Below are 18655 nucleotides of genomic sequence, written 5' to 3' on the forward strand. Positions count from 1 at the left end.
CAGGAAATTACATCGACCATGCCTTAACCCAAGCACCATACAGGTTAGCTGACTTGCCTTGCTGCAGTGGTTAGAGACTGCTTGATGGGCTTCGTAGCCTTCTCTTAGTGTCTGTAGTCAGTCTAGTTGATGGCAAATAAACACAACTAGGTAGATGTAATGCAGGCCCACTGAATGTCATTTTGTTTTAAGAAATTCTAAGAAAAGCAAATTCCATAATATGCTCCATGAAATTACCCTACTGAATATTTTTAGCAATATTTCCTATTCTGGAAAGTGAATGGTAAGTGTAGCCACTGTACATTTTATTATCCCTTTAACATATTTTCAGAATAACAAAATCTTCCTAAAGCGATTTTGGAATATCTAAGTTAAAAAAGGACTATTTATGAATATTAATATTTAAGCTGAAATTCATAACACAATATTCTTGCATTATTGAAACAAATGTTATATTAGCAAGAAAATAGTTTACCAGTGAACAAAGGTAAAGTTTTAATTCTTGACTGGTCCCTAATTAGCCCAATTCAAGAAGTCGTACATTCATGAAATGGGAAGGGGGTGGAAGGCTGCAAAATAAATCTACAAAAGAGAATTATATTGTCAACTGTATGGAACACTTTAGCAAAACCTTATTTAACCATTTCCATAAAGTTTAAAATGTATATGTACACAATCATTAAATATACTTAGGGCTGGGTAAGAGTTCTTAAACCAATAATAATTTCCAAATGTTTTTTAAAACATTACTTTAGATCAAAATAAGTAATAAACAATGGATCTACATGATAAATTCTGGATGGAAATTAAATATTCAAGTGCAGTGAGTTAATACCCAATGTATATCTAATCAATCTTTCTTAGTATTTTAATTTATTGCTGCCATTAACCCATAAAATTTAGCATTTTAGACTTTGTTTCACTTACATTCTATAGCCATACCTGAAAATATACCTTATAATGAAACACTGGGCAGATTTCCCTTTACTATAGTAGTCTGCCACAACTCAGATAACACATACTAACCTAAAAATAATAGGATTCTTGTCTGAGATCCTTTATACCAGAATCTAGCTTACTGAAAGGCAAGAGTAATTCTAAGCCACAGAAAGAGGCTGTTCTCTTTATTTTTTATTTAATTACTCCAACATTTTGATTTGCACAATTAAACGTGTTTGCAATATTTAAATACTGTCCAAACTTGTTTTTTATTGATATAGTTGAACTTTACAACAGTGACATGAAATAGTATAAACAATTTTCAGATAGAGAAAAAAACAAATTTAAATATGTTAACTTGATTAAAGCATGCAAAAGATTAAATGAAAAACACATCAAATAATAATATGCTAATGATAGCTAATTTACCCACTTTATATTGTCATAAAAATATCATTAAACATCAATTTGAAATTTGGTGAATGGACTTAATTCCTGATTTATGTATAAGATATGATACACACTTTGCATGTGTATGGTTAACTTTACTGGTGTGTTACAGTACATTAAGAGAAGGTTGGTATTGGTATATATTTACTACCCATAGTGCAGTAAATAATGGTTAGAAATGCATTCTCTTAATTTTCTCTATGAACTTAGAAAGCAGTAATGAATTCACAACATGGGTCACTAAGGGACCAAAATTTCTTACTATTCACATTTACTTTTCCCATGAAAAGCTTCAAATATAACTCTAATAAAAAAATAGAGTTTTCAAGGCAAACTTTTCAGCATAATTTGCAAAAGCAGATTTAAATAGAAGACTCACCAAGTAAGCTAATACTCAAAAATACAATTAACTAGGAATTATCTTTTTAACCTTGATATTAAAATATGTCGGCCTCAGCAAGAGGCTGAAATGCCATCAGGAGTCCCACAAACACAAGGGACAACCCAGACAAAGAGATGGAAAATATCTATTCACAAATTTTAACACGTTCAGATTTAAATTAAAGGGGTTGAGAGTGATTCCTGTAAATCCTTTTTTGTTTGCCGTTATAACTCTGAGTGGGTATGAACTACAGAGATTTCAGAAAGTAATTCTGCAGAACTAGTGTGGCCATTACCAGTATGATCACCCTGAATTTTAGGAAAGGAGTTGAATGGCTCCCACAAAGTACTACTGCTCTTTTAACAAGTAGATGAGTCCATTGTGGAGAGAGTCAAGATGCTCCTGTCGTTGGTATAGAAAGGATCCGATGCACTCCATAATCTAAATAACAATAAGAGAAAAGTTTTGCTCACCAGGACCTATGTTTTAATTGAGAAAAAAAAATGTATTCTAAAACTCAGGACCAAAATGCAATTTGAGTATTAAAATAATCACTGATTAATTTTTAAATGCTAAAAGGAAGTTCTTAATACTTGATGAGTTTAACAAACATAACATTTAGATTATACAAAACTTGGGGAGAATAATGCTTGAATCATCATCTATCTATATATAAAAGCCTAAGTGACCAGTTGCTATGATGTGCACTGACCACCAGGAGGCAGATGCTCAACACAGGAGCTGCCCCCTGGTGGTCAGTGCATTCCCACAGCGGGAGCACTGCTGAGCTGACCGACGGGCGCCAGTCACCAGGCTCATGGCTGGCAAGCACCACTACAGTGACGCGAGCCTCTCCTGCCTCTGCGGCAGCGCTACCGGCAGCAGGCATGGTGGGGCCGGGATGAGTGGGAGAGGCATGGTGCCCAGCCTGGGCTCGCACTCTTCCCCGCCCGCCTGCTGCTTCACCCACTACTACATCCCCCAGGGGTCTCGGATTGTGAGCAGGTGCAGGCCAGGCTGAGGGACCCCACTGGTGCACAGATGCATGCACCAGGCCTCTAGTATAAAAATAATAGCCAAAATTTAGACATTCATTAGCATTAAAATATTTTCTATAGGTAGTAGAGTATAAGACTCTCTTAAAATCTTAATTTAAAAAATAAGTATGTTATTAAGAGTTATGCACTGAAAAGCAACTAGGCTGTATTTTGACATCACAGAAGCAAACAAATATCACACTTACCAAAAACTTTGGAATGAAACAGCAGTATGTTCTTAATTTATTTCTTTTCAGCTATAAATTTTATTCTAAAGATTTTAGCATAATAAGTTTGAATGATTTATCAATAGGCATCAAAGACACCTCTAAGTCTGACACTAGGGTTTTCATTTAATTAAGAACAAATGATCCTCTGCTGGTCTGGAAAAGTCAGATACTGTCTTAATGATAAAGCCCATAAAGCAATCTTCTATGTATATAAAAGCCTAATATGCAATATGTCCCCTTGGGAGTTCGACCGACCTGAGTTGATTGCTCGCTATGACTATGCTGCCCACCAGGGGGCAGCGCGAAACAAAGGAAAGCCCCGGCTGGCAGCTGGGGAAGGGAGGCCCTGGCCAGCAGCTGGCAGCTGCTAGGAACCCTACCTGTGCATGATTTTGTGCCCTGGGCCTCTAGTTCATTATATAATACTTTATTTGCAGCTGTATTAATTTAAGCTTAAGTAACTCAAGATCAAAAATAGCCTGCCATGTTTAAAATAGCCTAACCTGCTTTAAGGATTACCAAGTCAAAGCTGGCTTTTCTTAAAAGACTAAAAGAATTTAACAATAAATACATTTTATGTAACTTTCTAGGGTTCCCACTTTCCTTAAACCAAGATGTTAGAGGAAGAAATTAACATTTAAAATGGCCCATATTCACTTTTATCACATATCTGCTGTTTTCTAAGACAGCGGTCACCAACTGGTGGTCCACGGACCGCTGGTGGTCTGTGACGTCCAAAAGGTTGGCGACCGCTGTTCTAAGAAAGACTGTATGTTCAAATTTAAATCAATTAAGTGAGTAGTCATAATGAAGTTTGGAACCTGGAAATTTTACAAAGTTGGCAAAGAGGAAAACAAACAATAAGCATACCAATGGTTTACAGAACTTACTAGTTTCCAGAAAACCTTAAACAGTATCTACCTTAGTTTAAGGAAAGGCTTGTTCACTACCCTATTTCTAGCACCTAAAACTGCGCCTTGTATATAGTAGGCACTCAATATTTGTAAAATATATGAAAAATAGAACTATGAACATTTCTTAGAGTAAGTATTCATGCAGGAAAAAAAGTATGCTCAGACATATATGATATCAACACCCCAAGTATCTGGAGCCAAGTTTCCAGTCCCAAATTGTCAATGTTTTTAATATAAATTTTTCCTCTTTGCAACTATTGCTTACATAAAAATGTTATTAGATAAGGTTTCCTCCACTTATTTTTCTTTTCAAAGCACACATGTGCATTCATGTCAAATATCATATTTGACAGAACATTAAATACCTGAATTACATATCAACTATTAACTCCTTTCTAATTAGAAAACAGTTTTGATTAAGATGAAGTAACTGTTGATAAAACACATACAGAAAATCATTTATTGCTAAAGTACAGCTCTGTAGGGTAAAACATGACATAGCCTTTCATATAGCACCTGGATGCGACCTTTGAAAACAAGCTTGCAAAATGGCAAATTCCTTTGACAATCAATTAATAAAATGTAAGTAGAATTTTTATGCCTGGACAGTAAAAGGTTTATCAGCAGAGAAATCTGTCCTATAAAACCACTAGTTATATTTCTGAAGTGATGCCCTCTTATGTTTAATATGTTAATGGAGTAGGCCAAGGATTTCTATATCTGGTAACAGGTACAGCCTTGTCCTTAAATTAGACATAAATTAGAAATGTAGAATAAAGGCTGCTCCAAAATCAAAACAGAAATGCCAAAAATATTTCACTAATACAATTACATGTAAAAAACAGGAATAAAACTCTATGTATCAAAATAACTTTCAAAGTTCAAATATGATCTTAATGGAATTGTGGCAATTTTCTGTAGCCCTTTGAAAATACCAACTGGTTTTGCATATTATATTTTTACCAGTAGGAAAAAAGTGAACAGATCTCAAAACACTTTTTAGGTTATTAATTTAAAGAACAAAAAGGAGATAATTAAAGAAGCATCTGATAATTATAACCTTAGATATTGGACAAAATTAGAAAGATATTTAAAGTCTGTCAAATATTAATTACTGTTAAAGATTTTATTAAAAAAATAAATTCCTACAAAAAAAAAAAGAATATGATACAATTCTAAGTGGAAAAAAGTATAGATGATAACAGCCATCTCTAAGAGAACAGGCCAAAATAAATCTCATAATGCCTGGGGCAGGCTCAAGAGGGATAATGCAGTAAAAAAAGTGACCATGTAAAAATAATGGAGACATATTACCTATTACAATTAATATCAAGAAATTGGGAGCATATATAAGCAGAAAAATATTTTTGGTTCATTTAAAATCAATTATAGTTTTTTGTAACAGTGAAGATGTATTAATAAGAACTTCCTGCGGAAAGTAGAAAATTTTAAAATTCTGTGACTTTCTACATTATTCTTAAAAAAATAGATATATCTATACATATATATTTATAGTTGATAGTATTATAGATATCTATAGTATTCTTTTATTCTAACTCCTGCCTTAGTTCTATGCAATGAAGCTGTCTTAGTAAGTAAAATAATATACATTAAGTCTTTTGGGAACTTCCTTTGGGAAACCTTTTGGCCTGACACATGACAAAGCTGTTTTCTTATAATGCATTTTACAATACGATTGTGTAAGTTATAACATGTAAGTCCCAATAAATTTAACTGCTCATAATAATTCTATCATGTGGAATAATGATATCACAGCATTATGAGAATATTTTTGATTATATGTTATGATAAATAAGTGGGACTGAAACGACAGACATGATATTAACATAAAAAAGCTATTTACAAATGCAACTGTACCATAACGACATGGCTACAATCAAAGGCAAAGTGGGAACTACCAAGTTCACCAGTAAAAGTTACCTGAATTTTATCATACATGAATATCATACTCATCATTTTTATAAGTACCGCGCGCTAACCGATTGCGCCACTGGAGCTCCCATACTCATCATTTTTAAAACATAAAGCTAACCAAATACTAAAAATTCATTTATCAACAGGTAAGAGTTGTGCCTCCTCCACCCTTCATTCGCTATTCTTGTTGTACTTTCTTAAAAAAAAAAGTTTATTGATTTCAGAGAAAGGAAGGGAAAAGGGGAGATAGGAACATCAATGATGAAAGAGAATCATTGATCCACTGCCTCCTGCACGCCCCACACTAGGGCTCGAGTCCAAAACCCAGGCATGTGTCCTGACTGGAAATGGAACCAGTGACCTCCTGGTTCAAGGGTTGATGCTCAACCACTGAGCCACACCAGCTTGGTTTTCTTTTCCCTTCTCACTATACTTCCCAACCTTTTCCAAGCCATGGCACATACAGAAAGTGATACTATTCACATGGTGCACTATGGACAATGGAAATCACCATCTATCCCTGCTTATCTGTAACCCTTCATGCACATCAGTGCATTGCTGCTTTGATTTTAAGAATATGATATCATCTACCTAAAGAACACCAAACTGTGAAAAGTTATTGCTATTCCTTAATATCCCCTAAATAATAATATCCCCTAAATGATATGTCTCTTGGGGAAATGTATGAAGAAATGAATACATTTCACTTTCAAATAAATTTAAGTAGAATTTACCCAAAAACTGCATTGTTTGTTGTGACCCACAAAAGCAAGCATCGATAAATCTTTTAAGAAATAGATTTGGGCCTGGCTGGCATTGTTCAGTGATGGAGCATCAACCCATGAATCGGGTGGTCACAGTTTGATTCCCTTCAGGGCATATGCCTAGGTTGTAGGTTTAATCCTCAGTGGGGGGGCCGAGGGGGGGGAGCGTGCAGGAGGCAGCCAATCAATGATTCTCATTATTGATGTTTCTATCTCTCCCTCTCCCTTTCTCTCTGAAATCAATAAAAAATATATCATAAAAAAAGAAATAGATTTTAGAGGAGACAAAAATTCTAATAAACCATAATTTAAAGAGCCTGTTCTAGCTTATCAACTTTTAATTAGACCATAAATACCAAGTAAAAACTTAAAAATCACAACTGATTATAAACCTTATTACAGAGATAAAAAGGAGTAGGAAAACAGCAATACAGTCTTGTGTGTTTATTATAAATACCTCAAAGTCTCAAATAACTGACTAGAAAATACAGACCAAGAATAAGAAAAGCAAAATCTTTTGATTTTACTATTATATGTTGATTATTTTTAAATACAAAATCCAACCAAACAAAAATATATAAGAAAACAGTAGCATAGTAAAAAGTTATAAAAACCAAATATGAATACCATATACACATTCCTATTTACCACATTTAGAAAGGTTAAGAAGCAAAAATTTTTTGTTCATTAGATGAAAAGTTTCTTCAAAGGTGCTTTCTTTTCCTTTGTTAGTGAAAGAACCCCTTACCCAAAGCCATAAAGTGAAATCTACCATCAAAGAGTGCTAATAAATAGCACACTTCCTGCTTCAGTTGGTAAAACCAGCTGCTGATTTATTAGGTATCTAGGGGTGCATGTTCATCTGTTCCAGTTTATAGGACACTCATCTGCAGCAAAGGCTACTTAGAAAAATTTCACACCTGCTGACATGGGTCGGACTACATCGTCCTATCACTCGTTCCAGCATTCTTCCAACAGATGCGCACGCTGTTTCTCCTTCTGAGAAGCAGCACATGGAGTCCAAGCACTTGATACTTGAATTTGTTTCAGTAAGCTGGAGAAGTTGCAGCAGAAAAAAATTAGTTATTTTTTCAAAAAGCATTAAAAATTACAAGCACTTTAAAACTAAAAGTAATGTATATAAACATATTTTCTACAATATGAAAATGTATGGTATGAAAGGCTTAATTTAAGAGTAATCATACAAAATATTTAAATTTGAGGTTAAGTAAAATAATTACACAAAAACAATGAACATTATTTAAATCTGCAAAGATTTTGACTTTTAATGTCAATATTTTTATTATGGTCAAAATTACATCAACTACTCAGAAGCATAATGAATTGTAATTCTTGAGTTTTTGTTTAGGTGAAATGCTCCTGTAATTTCAACTAAAAATACCTAGCAATCAAGAAAAATGGTGTGTGAACTATTTTGAAGACTGGGAAACAACAACCAGGCAGGGTCTAAATCCCAACCTTCAACAACCACAATAATTGTAACAACAAAAATAGTAGCAAATACTTAATGTAGTATTACTATATGCCAGGTTCTAAGCACTTACATATATTCACTTCATAACTGTCCTTGAAAAAACTACATAATTTACCTTAAATTGCTGAGCAACTCTTAAGTGCCAACCATGCCCTTAATCAGCTCAATTTTTTAAAAAAGTCAACTGAGGGATTATGTATTAAAATCAATTAAACAAGTGACTAAATAGTACTATTAAAATTTAAAATAAATTAATTCTTGAAAGTATGCAAGATTTATATTGATTCAGGCATAAATAAACCCAACAAGATAACTTTAAGCCATACTACTAATAATTTTAATCCTGTTACATGAGGAAAAAATGGTATGACACATAGTTCGATGAATCCCAAACCTGGTTTTGATAGTCAAGAGTACTGCTAAATTTCTCAAGGTTTGTCATTTTAAATAAACTTATTTTCATTCACTTTACTTTACATATATAACATATTGCATAACAGACCTTTCAAAAGTATAAAGGAAGAACAAGAAAAATAGATTCATTTGAGGGTTGTAATTCACAAAGGTTGGGAGTCACCAAGTGCTGAGAGCAGACATGACAATGGGGGACATTTGTGGAGACACTCACAATGGACAGAAGAGATGGACAGGGTGGAATGCAAATAACCTGGCATTGTGAATGAACCTAATCAACTGGTGAAGTCCTGCAAAATCCCTGCACAGAGTAATTCTACCTAATACCAAGCAGTGCAAGTCAACATAGTTCCTGATTGGGAATTGCCCGATTGCACCAATGTCTAGGATCTGGTAAGCACTGAGAAATAGCCAAATTTTCCTTTCTCCTTTACAATACTCTTGGTTTAGGCCAGTGGTTCCCAAACTTATTTGGCCTACCGCCCCCTTTCCAGAAAAAATATTACTCAGCGCCCCCTGGAAATTAATTTTTTAAAAATTTTAATAGCAATTAAACAGAAAGATATATGTATTAATGTTTCTACCTTTTTCGTAAAATATCGTAAAGGTGTAAGTTAGAAACATTGAAGTTTGAAATTATGAAACTATTGATTGAACTCAGAATAGAAAAGTAATACAAAAAAAGTTAAAACAAATGCACCTGTAGCCATCACCGCCCCCTACCCCCCATCGCTGCAGCGCCCACCAGGGGGCGGTAGCGCCCACTTTGGGAATCACTGGTTTAGGCTGTTCACAGTATTGTTTCTTAAAATGTGAGATGTTGCCCTGGCCGGCTTGGCTAAGTGGATAGAGCGTCAGCCTGCGGACTGAAGGGTCCCGGGTTCGATTCCAGCCAAGGGTGCATGCCTGGGTTGTGGGCTCAATCCCCAGTGGGGGGGCGGGGTGCAGGAGGCAGCCCATGAATGGTTCTCTCTCACCATTGATGTTTCTATCTCTCTCTCCTTCTCCCTTCCTCTCTGAAATCAAAGAAATATATATATATTTAAAATGTGAGACGTTTACAATTTCATGAAAAAAGTTCTGTGGCCAATTTAGTTTAGGAAACACCATTCAACAAAAGTTTGAGTAAAGGATTGTCTGATTCAGTGTGCATGGTCAGTCTCCAAGGAGGGAGTGAGACGCAGAGCAATTCTGAAACTCGTTTTTTGTTGTTGTTTTTCTAATAACAGCCCCCAATCCTCAAGGGAACATTAATCAACACCAGGAGGAATGATAATATTCAGAGGAATAGTTTAGGACAGTGATGGCGAACCTATGACACGTGTGTCAGAGGTGACACGCGAACTCATTTTTTTGGTTTATTTTTCTTTGTTAAATGGCATTTAAATATATAAAATAAATATCAAAAATATAAGTCTTTGTTTTACTATGGTTGCAAATATCAAAAAATTTCTATATGTGATACAGCACCAGAGTTAAGTTAGGGTTTTTCAAAATGCTGACACGCTGAGCTCAAAAGGTTCGCCATCACTGGTTTAAGAAATGCTGGTTTAGGTAACAAGATTTCATCAGTTTCCTCCCTGGGTCCCTGGACTCTAGTTCCACCATCTCAAAATCGTCCTCTGTAGACAGCAGGAGTCCATAGCTCCCACATAATGCTCAAAGAAGAAAGTACAACACCTTCTGGAGACCCCGAAGGCCCTATATAAACTGACCTGAGGCTGCCTTTCCTGCTTAACTTACCAATGTTCCTGTAGTCTCCACACTGCCAACCAGACAGTGTTCCTTGCCGGGGGCTACATGTCAGGGCCTGCCACCAATCAGGGTCAGAATGCTGACCCCTACACCAAATTCAGTTTAAATACCATCATCTCCATGAAATCCCCCTCATCTCTCCAACCATCAGGTAATCTCTTTCTGGATTCTATTCCACTGCCTGTTGACATCACTTAAATGACACAAACACTTAAATTCAACTTATATTTATTAAGCAAGGAACTGTGCTTAATAAAAAGATAATAGATAAATCAGGAACAAGTAATGGAATGCTTATTCCGTGTGTACCATCTCCTATGTAAGATGCTTCTATGGATTATCTCATTTAAGAATTATAACCACCTTTTGGGATAGGCACCATATTCATAAGCATTTTATAGATGAGGAAAGAGAGGTTAAGATTTGTTCAAGGTCACCCAGCTAGAGCTTGAGTCTTAGTTTCTTTGATTCCAGAGCCCAAACTTCTTTACCATGACATTATACTGCCTTCTTATAATTATGGTAAGAGGCATAAATATCAAAAAAGAGAAGGTAAAACTCACACCCAGCTATTGATGGTATTGGTGGGAGGGCATGAAAGATATGGTGAAAAAGATGGCATCTGAAATACACCATGATGACTGAATGGGATTTCAATAGCTGCAGATGGCGGAGAAGAAGCACTCCAAGCTAAGTGAAGACAATGAGTAGTAATTGTGTGTGGGCAGAAAAATATGATGTGTATTTAGTACGTTTAGCCTAAGCATAGAGAGAGTAGTTGTTACTCCTGCCCTCAATGCATGATCCATAAATCAGTATTATCCAAAAATAATTGCTGACTCATGAGGATATAAGTGTTCCTGGACTCTGAGAATAAAAGATTAGAAAATGTTAAGGTACATGACATAATACTTTTATAACTGTTGAATCTAAAAACAATTTAAAAATTGGGGCTTATTTTATATATCTTCTAAATTTCATTTCCTAGTAATTAATTTTTATTGTATTTTATAAAAGTATTGGTCTGTGATGGACTGGAAATTAAAAACAACAAAACAAGCAAACAACTAACTTGTCGTGTACCACATTTACCTGGGAAGCACTGAACTAGAACCAAAAACTAGAGAGATCAAAGAGTTTAACAACTGTGCTTTGCCTGTAGAACTGGTGCTCAATCAACTGATGGGAACTCCCTGAAGATGACATCTGTAAAGTCAGCAGCTAGATGGACAGAACACTAATTAGGTAGTGATCTTGCTTTGCATTCATCACCTTTCACTTTAAAATCTAAGGTCAGGTATTAATATATGGGCAACCCAACAGAGTAAACATCTTGAAATGTCAAAAATAATATAAAGAAATGATTTCCTCGGATCACCGTTTGAACTAAGAAAAATGTTTCCTTTTTTTTCTAAAAAGAAAAAAAACCACCCAGTTGCTTTGAAAATGCTGAATGCTAGTTAATTGTGTTTTTGTATAGATCTATAAAATAACACCACGCTGTTGTCCAGCAAACTTCCAAGCTCTATCACTTTCCCATACAGATCTTTGATCTCATATTCAGGAACTGGGAGCTCAGCCAGAGTACATGTTGCCACAGTTGCCAGTATAACTGGGGGTGGAAATGGGGTATAGCATTTAGAGAGGAAATCAGTACTTTTTTTTTTCACTTATTATAAATACTAAAAAAGAAAAGTATAGTAATGGAAGTGAGATCCTACCTGGTGGCACAAAGAAGTAACTTTTAATTTATGAGAAATTTTGATTAATTTGTAAGACACACTCCACCACTTTCTTCCTGGGAACCACCACATCATGTAGAGCTTGAAAGGCTCCCAAGCAAAACAACTACGGAGATTCAACATGACTATGTATGGCTAATACCAATTTTCATGTTTATAGAACTTGCCTTGCGGAATAAATTTTGGCTCACGGCTCTATTTCCGTTATTTTTATATCAGTGATGGTAAACACTTAGAAGTTTCTCCTATTAGAAGCTTCTACAAAATATCTTCCCTAAATCTCCTAAGTATTAACAAATTTTCATACATTTCTAAATCTTTTAATCACTTTATTACGTATTACCTATCAAATCAAGTAATGTTTTTAAGTTTAGATAATAATTATCAAGCTATTAGCTGTATTTGTTCTTTTGTCCTTAAAATTATTTTATACACTTGATATTCAAAATGAGCGCCTTGCATAGCCTTAAAGGAGATATTTGGAAAGGAGCCTTAAACTATAATTATGAAAGGAGAAAAAGTTTGTGTTTAAGAAAATGTTTTTCCTTCAAAGATAAAATCAAGTCATAAAATATTACTGATTCTAAATTTGGTTAAGAATAATAACATCCCTAAAACAAGTAATAGCTTCATCTCATTATTAAGAATTGCAACAGGCAGCCATTTGATGCAGGCAGTTAGATAACTCCTCTGTCTTACTCAAGGTATATTTCTCCAAAACATGCCTCAAGCTTACAGTCACTCCTCTAAACTTCCTTCTTTCCTTCTCTCCAAGTAAAATAAACAACTTGGAAAGATAGTTATAAATATAGGTAGAATACCTCCACACTGTCTTTGAGGGATCTCCTGAGAGGAGGAGATTTCTGTATGTGTTGCCTAAATCTAACTATGAAAATATGCATATAATAATTATATTTTAAGGTAAGCTTATTTTAATAATTTTGTTTATTCCTAGTTTCAAAAAGATGGACTCCTTTATTTTAATAATGTGGTTACATAAATAACAATATATAACAAGGAATTTGTAGTTTAGGTGAAGAAAAGTATCAGCATCTATGAAGAATGATAAGATCCTCACTTTTGATGGAGGGGGTAAAGCAGAATAGCACTAATCAATGCACCAAGTCATGGCAGAGCTGATATTAAGAATTCAGTTTTCTAAGTATCAATCATTTTACAGCATGTCACAGGAAAAGTGTTTGGTAGAAGTAATGTCAATACTAATTATTTTCCTTCATTTTAACCTCCAGATGAAAAAGCTGTTCAGTAAGTCAGCACACATTTGAAAATAATACTAGTTCATAAAGTGTCAGCCATATTTATCAGGTATGCATCTAGTTCCTGCCACAGGTGGCAGCCTTGTTAATATTGATGAGTCTTTTAGCCATTAAGGTTTCTCTCATTGCTTTGTAAAATGAGACGGTGTCTGTGCCTTTGTCACAGAGAGAAAGTGACTGGCAGTTACGTGAAACTGTTTAAAATGTATCCTCTTGCCCTGACCGGTCTGGCTCAGTGGACAGAGCGTAGGCCTGGGGACTGAAGGGTCCCGGGTTCGATGCCGGTCAAGGGCATGTACCTGGGTTGCAGGCACATCCCCAGTAGGGAGTGTGCAGGAGGCAGCTGATCGATGTTTCTCTCTCATCGATGTTTCTAACTCTCTATCCCTCTCCCTTCCTCTCTGTAAAAAATCAATAAAATATATTTTAAAAAATGTATTCTCTTTTTGGTAGTGGCAGATTTCGGGTCTAAGGCGTAAGCACCTGGTTCCAGAATGAGAAAGGTCAGTAGCCATAGCGTCCTATTGCTATCCCTGTGGTTGTTAGCTACAGCCTGAAAGAGGGCATTCACAGTAATAATGCAGAGACAAAAAAATGACAAAGCAATAGAGGCCTAAGAGGCTGGTGACAGTAGAAGGAGATGACTAGAAGACCCTAGCCCACTGCAACATTCAGGGCGCAGCATAGCCTTCTGTCTGATTTTGCAAGGTCAACCAAATTTTGAGTGCAGAAAAAAATGCAAATGCAAGACAGAAAAAAAATAAGAGGATATTATTTTATAACACTTATTTTTAAAATAAATTTTTATCTAAAAAACATATGCCAAAGGCAAAATGCATGAGAAGAAAAAATATTCAGGTTATATTTCATCAACAAATTAAAATTCTGTGATAAGTAGAGAAAAACTGCAGATCAGGGTTATACCCCCAGCAATTTTACTAAAGTCATATTCATAGTTTGAGGATTCTTCTGCTTCTTGTTTACAGGAAGAGAGACCAAATGTCAAGAGAATGATGAGAAAATTCACTTTGTAAAAGTAACATAGTTTTAAAAAAAGTAACCAGGCCCTGTTATTTAATAGCAACATTCTAAGAACCCAATTCTCAACTGTATTGTACATTTTAATGGCATACCAAAGTTAAGGTGCACCAGACCCATGTCTTTTAAAATAGCCACTCAAACTTGCATTCGAAACAAAATAAAAATTCAGAATTCTTTTAAATTTCTTTTCAATTAATAATAATAATAATAACCAAGAGTTGATTAATTATCTTCAACATTTTCCATTTAGGGCAATTCACTAAAGGAATCTAATTTTAAAAAGTTGTTTTTCATATTATTATACCTGTTCCATGGTTTGATTTACAATCTACAAATAGTGGGGTTTTTTAAAGTTTCACCACTTATTAGGATTTACCCCAGATGAGACAACAGCACCTTCTTTCTCGACCAGTAATTACAGTAAGGCCTCATTTAAGAGTCATTGATAGCGTTGTGGGACTTGAAGTGAAATGACATATGATGAAACCAATTTTATGATAGGATAATTGATATAAACAAGAGTTAAGTTCCTGACCAGTAATTACAGTAAGGCCTCATTTAGAGTCATTGATAGGGTTGTGGGACTTGAAGTGAAATGACCTATGATGAAACCAATTTTATCATAGGATAATTGATATAAACAAGAGTTAAGTTCCTACAGCATCTCATTAATGTTACAATGAAAAGCCATTAAATGAAATGATGTTATTCAAGGACATGCTGTACAATATACAAAATGGTAAGTAGATCAAGTAAAAATACATTAGTGGTAAGAATTTTTATCCTCCATAATTACTAGACTCAGAATATTTTGCACATCCCAATAACGTTGTCAGGGTTTATTTCTCAAGAGGGTTTATTAATCAAGCCCTCATAAATTCACACTTTTTTATTACAAAGATATAACTATTAAAGTTTATGAAAAGAACTAAGAGTTTGGTGAATATAAGACAATAGGTTGTGAAAATACCTTACTAGGTTAGAATTTGAGATGAAGTATGATTCAACAGTGTAACTCTAAAGGAAGATTAATAAAGTACACAGAATGGACATATAAAAAAAGTAACGATCAGAAAAAAGGAAACAAGTGAACAAAACAACAATGTGAGAAACAATGAGGAATTAGTAAAGTAAAACTAAAATTTCAGGCCAGTTCTCCCATAGCATGCCCCAAACATGAGAACTTAGCGGATACGTCCCCAGGAAGATCCAGCGCAGTACTACCTAGTGCACGTAAGAACTGTCCTGCTGGCTGCAAGCCTCAGCTAGCAGGTGCCTACTGTCCTCCCCTCTGTGCTTGCTTTCAGCAAATTCATATGCTGAGCTGACTGAACCCTTATCTTCTTCCATCTGGAAGGACAGAAAAGCAACAAGTCTCATATTACAGACAATACTCTTCACTGTGTACAGGTTCAGAATCAAAACAGTAAGTTGAGGTCCACAATCTGTGAGGCACAAACGAATGTTCACACACCACTACATTCGTTTACGATCACAAAAGAGAGCTAGCAGCAGCTTCTTACGGGGCGTACAACAAAGCACACAAAATAAAGCCATGATTTTCCAGTGCACAAAGGACAAATTAAAACCAGGTTTCCTTCGATAAAATTAAATTTCTTCTATTAAGCAAATTCCCTGTCACCAAGATTTAGGGTTCTCATTGCAAAGATAGGTCCCATTTTGCACCTCTCATGCTCCCTTCTCAGAAGACCTATTTACAAATAGCCAAGCTAATTGGAAACTTTCTACAATTATAAAAGTCTTCACTGAATAAAACACAGAATTTTTCCTCATTTCTATGTATTTTCTGTCTTAGAACTGACTAATAATTATTTCAATGAAAAATACATATGTAAAAAATAAAATAGAATTTTTTTGGTTTCAAGGGTACAATTAAGTTTATGTAAAGATAGCTTTTCACAACAGCTTTGCCTATAATGCAGGGGAGAAGAAAGTACTCAAAATGAGTTTTCTTTTATCCAAAAGAAAATTGCTAATAGTTTTGTGTTAATGGTTCTTAGGGCACTGACCTGATTAAATATTTGAAATCTCTTAAAGGTATTTGATATCTGTATAATTTTCCTCTCTGTAAACAATCAAGCCACCATGGATCACACCCAGGAACATAGTTCAATGCAATTCAAAACCAAGATGTATTCAAAAGTCATAGGATGCATCAGGAGATGTATGTGGGCACATGTTCTTCATGAAGCTGTGAGCAAACGCCCACCCAGTGGTCACTCGCTGCTCATTTAAGCAACTGTTATTTCTCCCTGGCCTTTGAGTGGGCACAGCATTTCTTCTTGTTTCCTTTGATACTGAGAGTACAGAAATAAATCACAGTATGCAAAATGACCATCCGATGGGTGCGGACCCTGGAAGCTCAGAGAGGTGAACTACCTTGGTTAGGACATATGGGAAGCAGTGCTGAGGGCAGCATTAGTATTTGATAGTCCACTATCTCCCCTTTCTTAGTCCACCTGATTGGAGAGTGGCTTGCAGCAAAGGCTACCTGATCAACATAGCCTGCTATCACTGTGTTCTTGCACAGATGAATGTCAAACTTACTATTTTGTTACATGATTATGGAGCCTGAAATCTCTAGTTTATGATCTTTTTACCTCACCCTTTTTTGTGGCTTGATTTAAGTCAACAATATGTAAAATATGATTTCATAAAAATATTATGATTATTCTCAATGCAAAAGTTATCTTTACTTGACAAAAGAGTCAAGCTCTTTAAATAATGAGCTCTCCTACTGCCTTAGAGTTAATTAGATGTTCAAATATATGATGAATACCCACTGTTTTCAGAAAAGCACATACAGGTAAAATGTGATATACATATTTGGCTTAACCAAAGGTGAAGACAAATCTTCAAGATTGTTTTAGTTGTTGTTGTTTTTTTTAACATAAAATTTAGTTGACTACCACTTACACTCATTTGTATATATTCATCTATAATTTTTATAACTCTGTAATTCAAAGTAGAATATTTCAAAAATCTTGAAGCTAATAAATTCAAAAGATTTGGTAAAGCTTTAGAACAGCTCAAAATTATAAACTCACAGAGTTCCATAACAGGTTAAGTGGTGCTTTGTCAAAAATATTTATTTGATCAAGTGAATGTAGAGATTAGAAACCTTGAGAATAAAAAAGACTTTAAAAATATAGGGTATTCAAAGAAATGTATACATACTTTAACAGCTGATAGCTCAATATTGAAAATGAAATATATTTTAATAAACACTACCTTTATAATTATTCAAAGTGTGTGCATACATTTTTTGGGACACTCGATATATATACTATATATGATTAAGAATCCACAATATACTGATAGAATGAGAAACTACACTTGATCTTAGCCAAAAGGCTGAGAAGCGATAGAGAAACTGAAGAGTGCCAAAATTAAACAAATACTTTAGTTATATTACTTTTTCTCTTCAAACCAGACTGGAATTAAAGTTAACACTATATGATTTTGGTATCTTAATACCAACAGTTCTAGGATTTAAGCTTTCATTTTCTCCCATCAAAAGACTTCTCTAGATTACTGGGTGGTGGTTGTTGTTTGGGGTTTTTCTGTGGTAACTGACAGAATGGGCCTGTCTGTAGAGATAAAGGTATACATAAGAGATATAAAATATATGTTCAATTTACAGATGCACTAAACAGAAGCAAGGATATGAAATGCTTCAGCAGCCATTACAATGTACAAAGACAAATATGCACATGAATTTACAACACGATTAAGGCAAGATAAAAAATGAGCAACTTTCACTTTCAAGTAACAGAAACTTAAAACTTTAAATTTTGATGAATTTTGTTAGCTTAAATTACTCAACATGCAGGAGCATTCTTAAATATGAATATGACAAGCAGAAGCATTAGAATTGTGCTACAAAAAATAGTGTAAAATATATAACAAGGTACAGATCTCTGTCCTGTTATGCTGAATTTTCTTCTCAATGAAAAAATGGATTTTTTAGGTTTTAACATACATATTAATAAAGGTCAAATTAGAGACAGAGCTGTGCTAACAAAAAACAGCCCACTCTTAATTCATGCCTCTGCCCATCTTTTAAATAGTGTTTAATTGACCTTTAGCATGCAGAAGTTATCAAGGTTCTACTCCTACTCTACCTAAATTTGCTCAGCTGATTCCTTGCCCTTGACAATGGCTGCAGTGCGATGAACTCGTCACTTAAAGCAACTGTGTTGGAGTACATCTATAAGTGGACAGAAAAGGGATGGGACATACAAAGAGTCAGTGAGCGG

General features: G+C 34.8%; 1 protein-coding gene across 3 annotated transcripts in view; it reads right to left on the reverse strand.

Annotated features, from left to right (window-relative positions):
• Window positions 1-1189: 1189 nt before the first annotated feature.
• The window catches only part of ATP11B (ATPase, class VI, type 11B), an 87867-nt gene continuing 70401 nt past the window's right edge, over window positions 1190-18655 (reverse strand). Inside the window, exons 28-30 of one of the 3 annotated variants that reach the window (XM_015566319.1) lie at window positions 18521-18606; window positions 7572-7705; window positions 2125-2212 (exon numbers count right to left, since the gene is read on the reverse strand). In XM_015566319.1, the coding sequence (XP_015421805.1) occupies window positions 7603-7705; window positions 18521-18606 (189 nt within the window). In that variant the 3' untranslated portion in view covers window positions 2125-2212; window positions 7572-7602. Of the gene's footprint in view, window positions 2213-7571; window positions 7706-15599; window positions 15726-18520; window positions 18607-18655 lie in introns of those variants that run through there. The other 2 variants (XM_015566320.1, XM_015566318.1) reach the window with 2 other exon arrangements.

Source organism: Myotis davidii, unplaced genomic scaffold, assembly GCF_000327345.1.
Source record: "Myotis davidii unplaced genomic scaffold, ASM32734v1 scaffold102, whole genome shotgun sequence".
NCBI lineage: Eukaryota > Metazoa > Chordata > Mammalia > Chiroptera > Vespertilionidae > Myotis > Myotis davidii.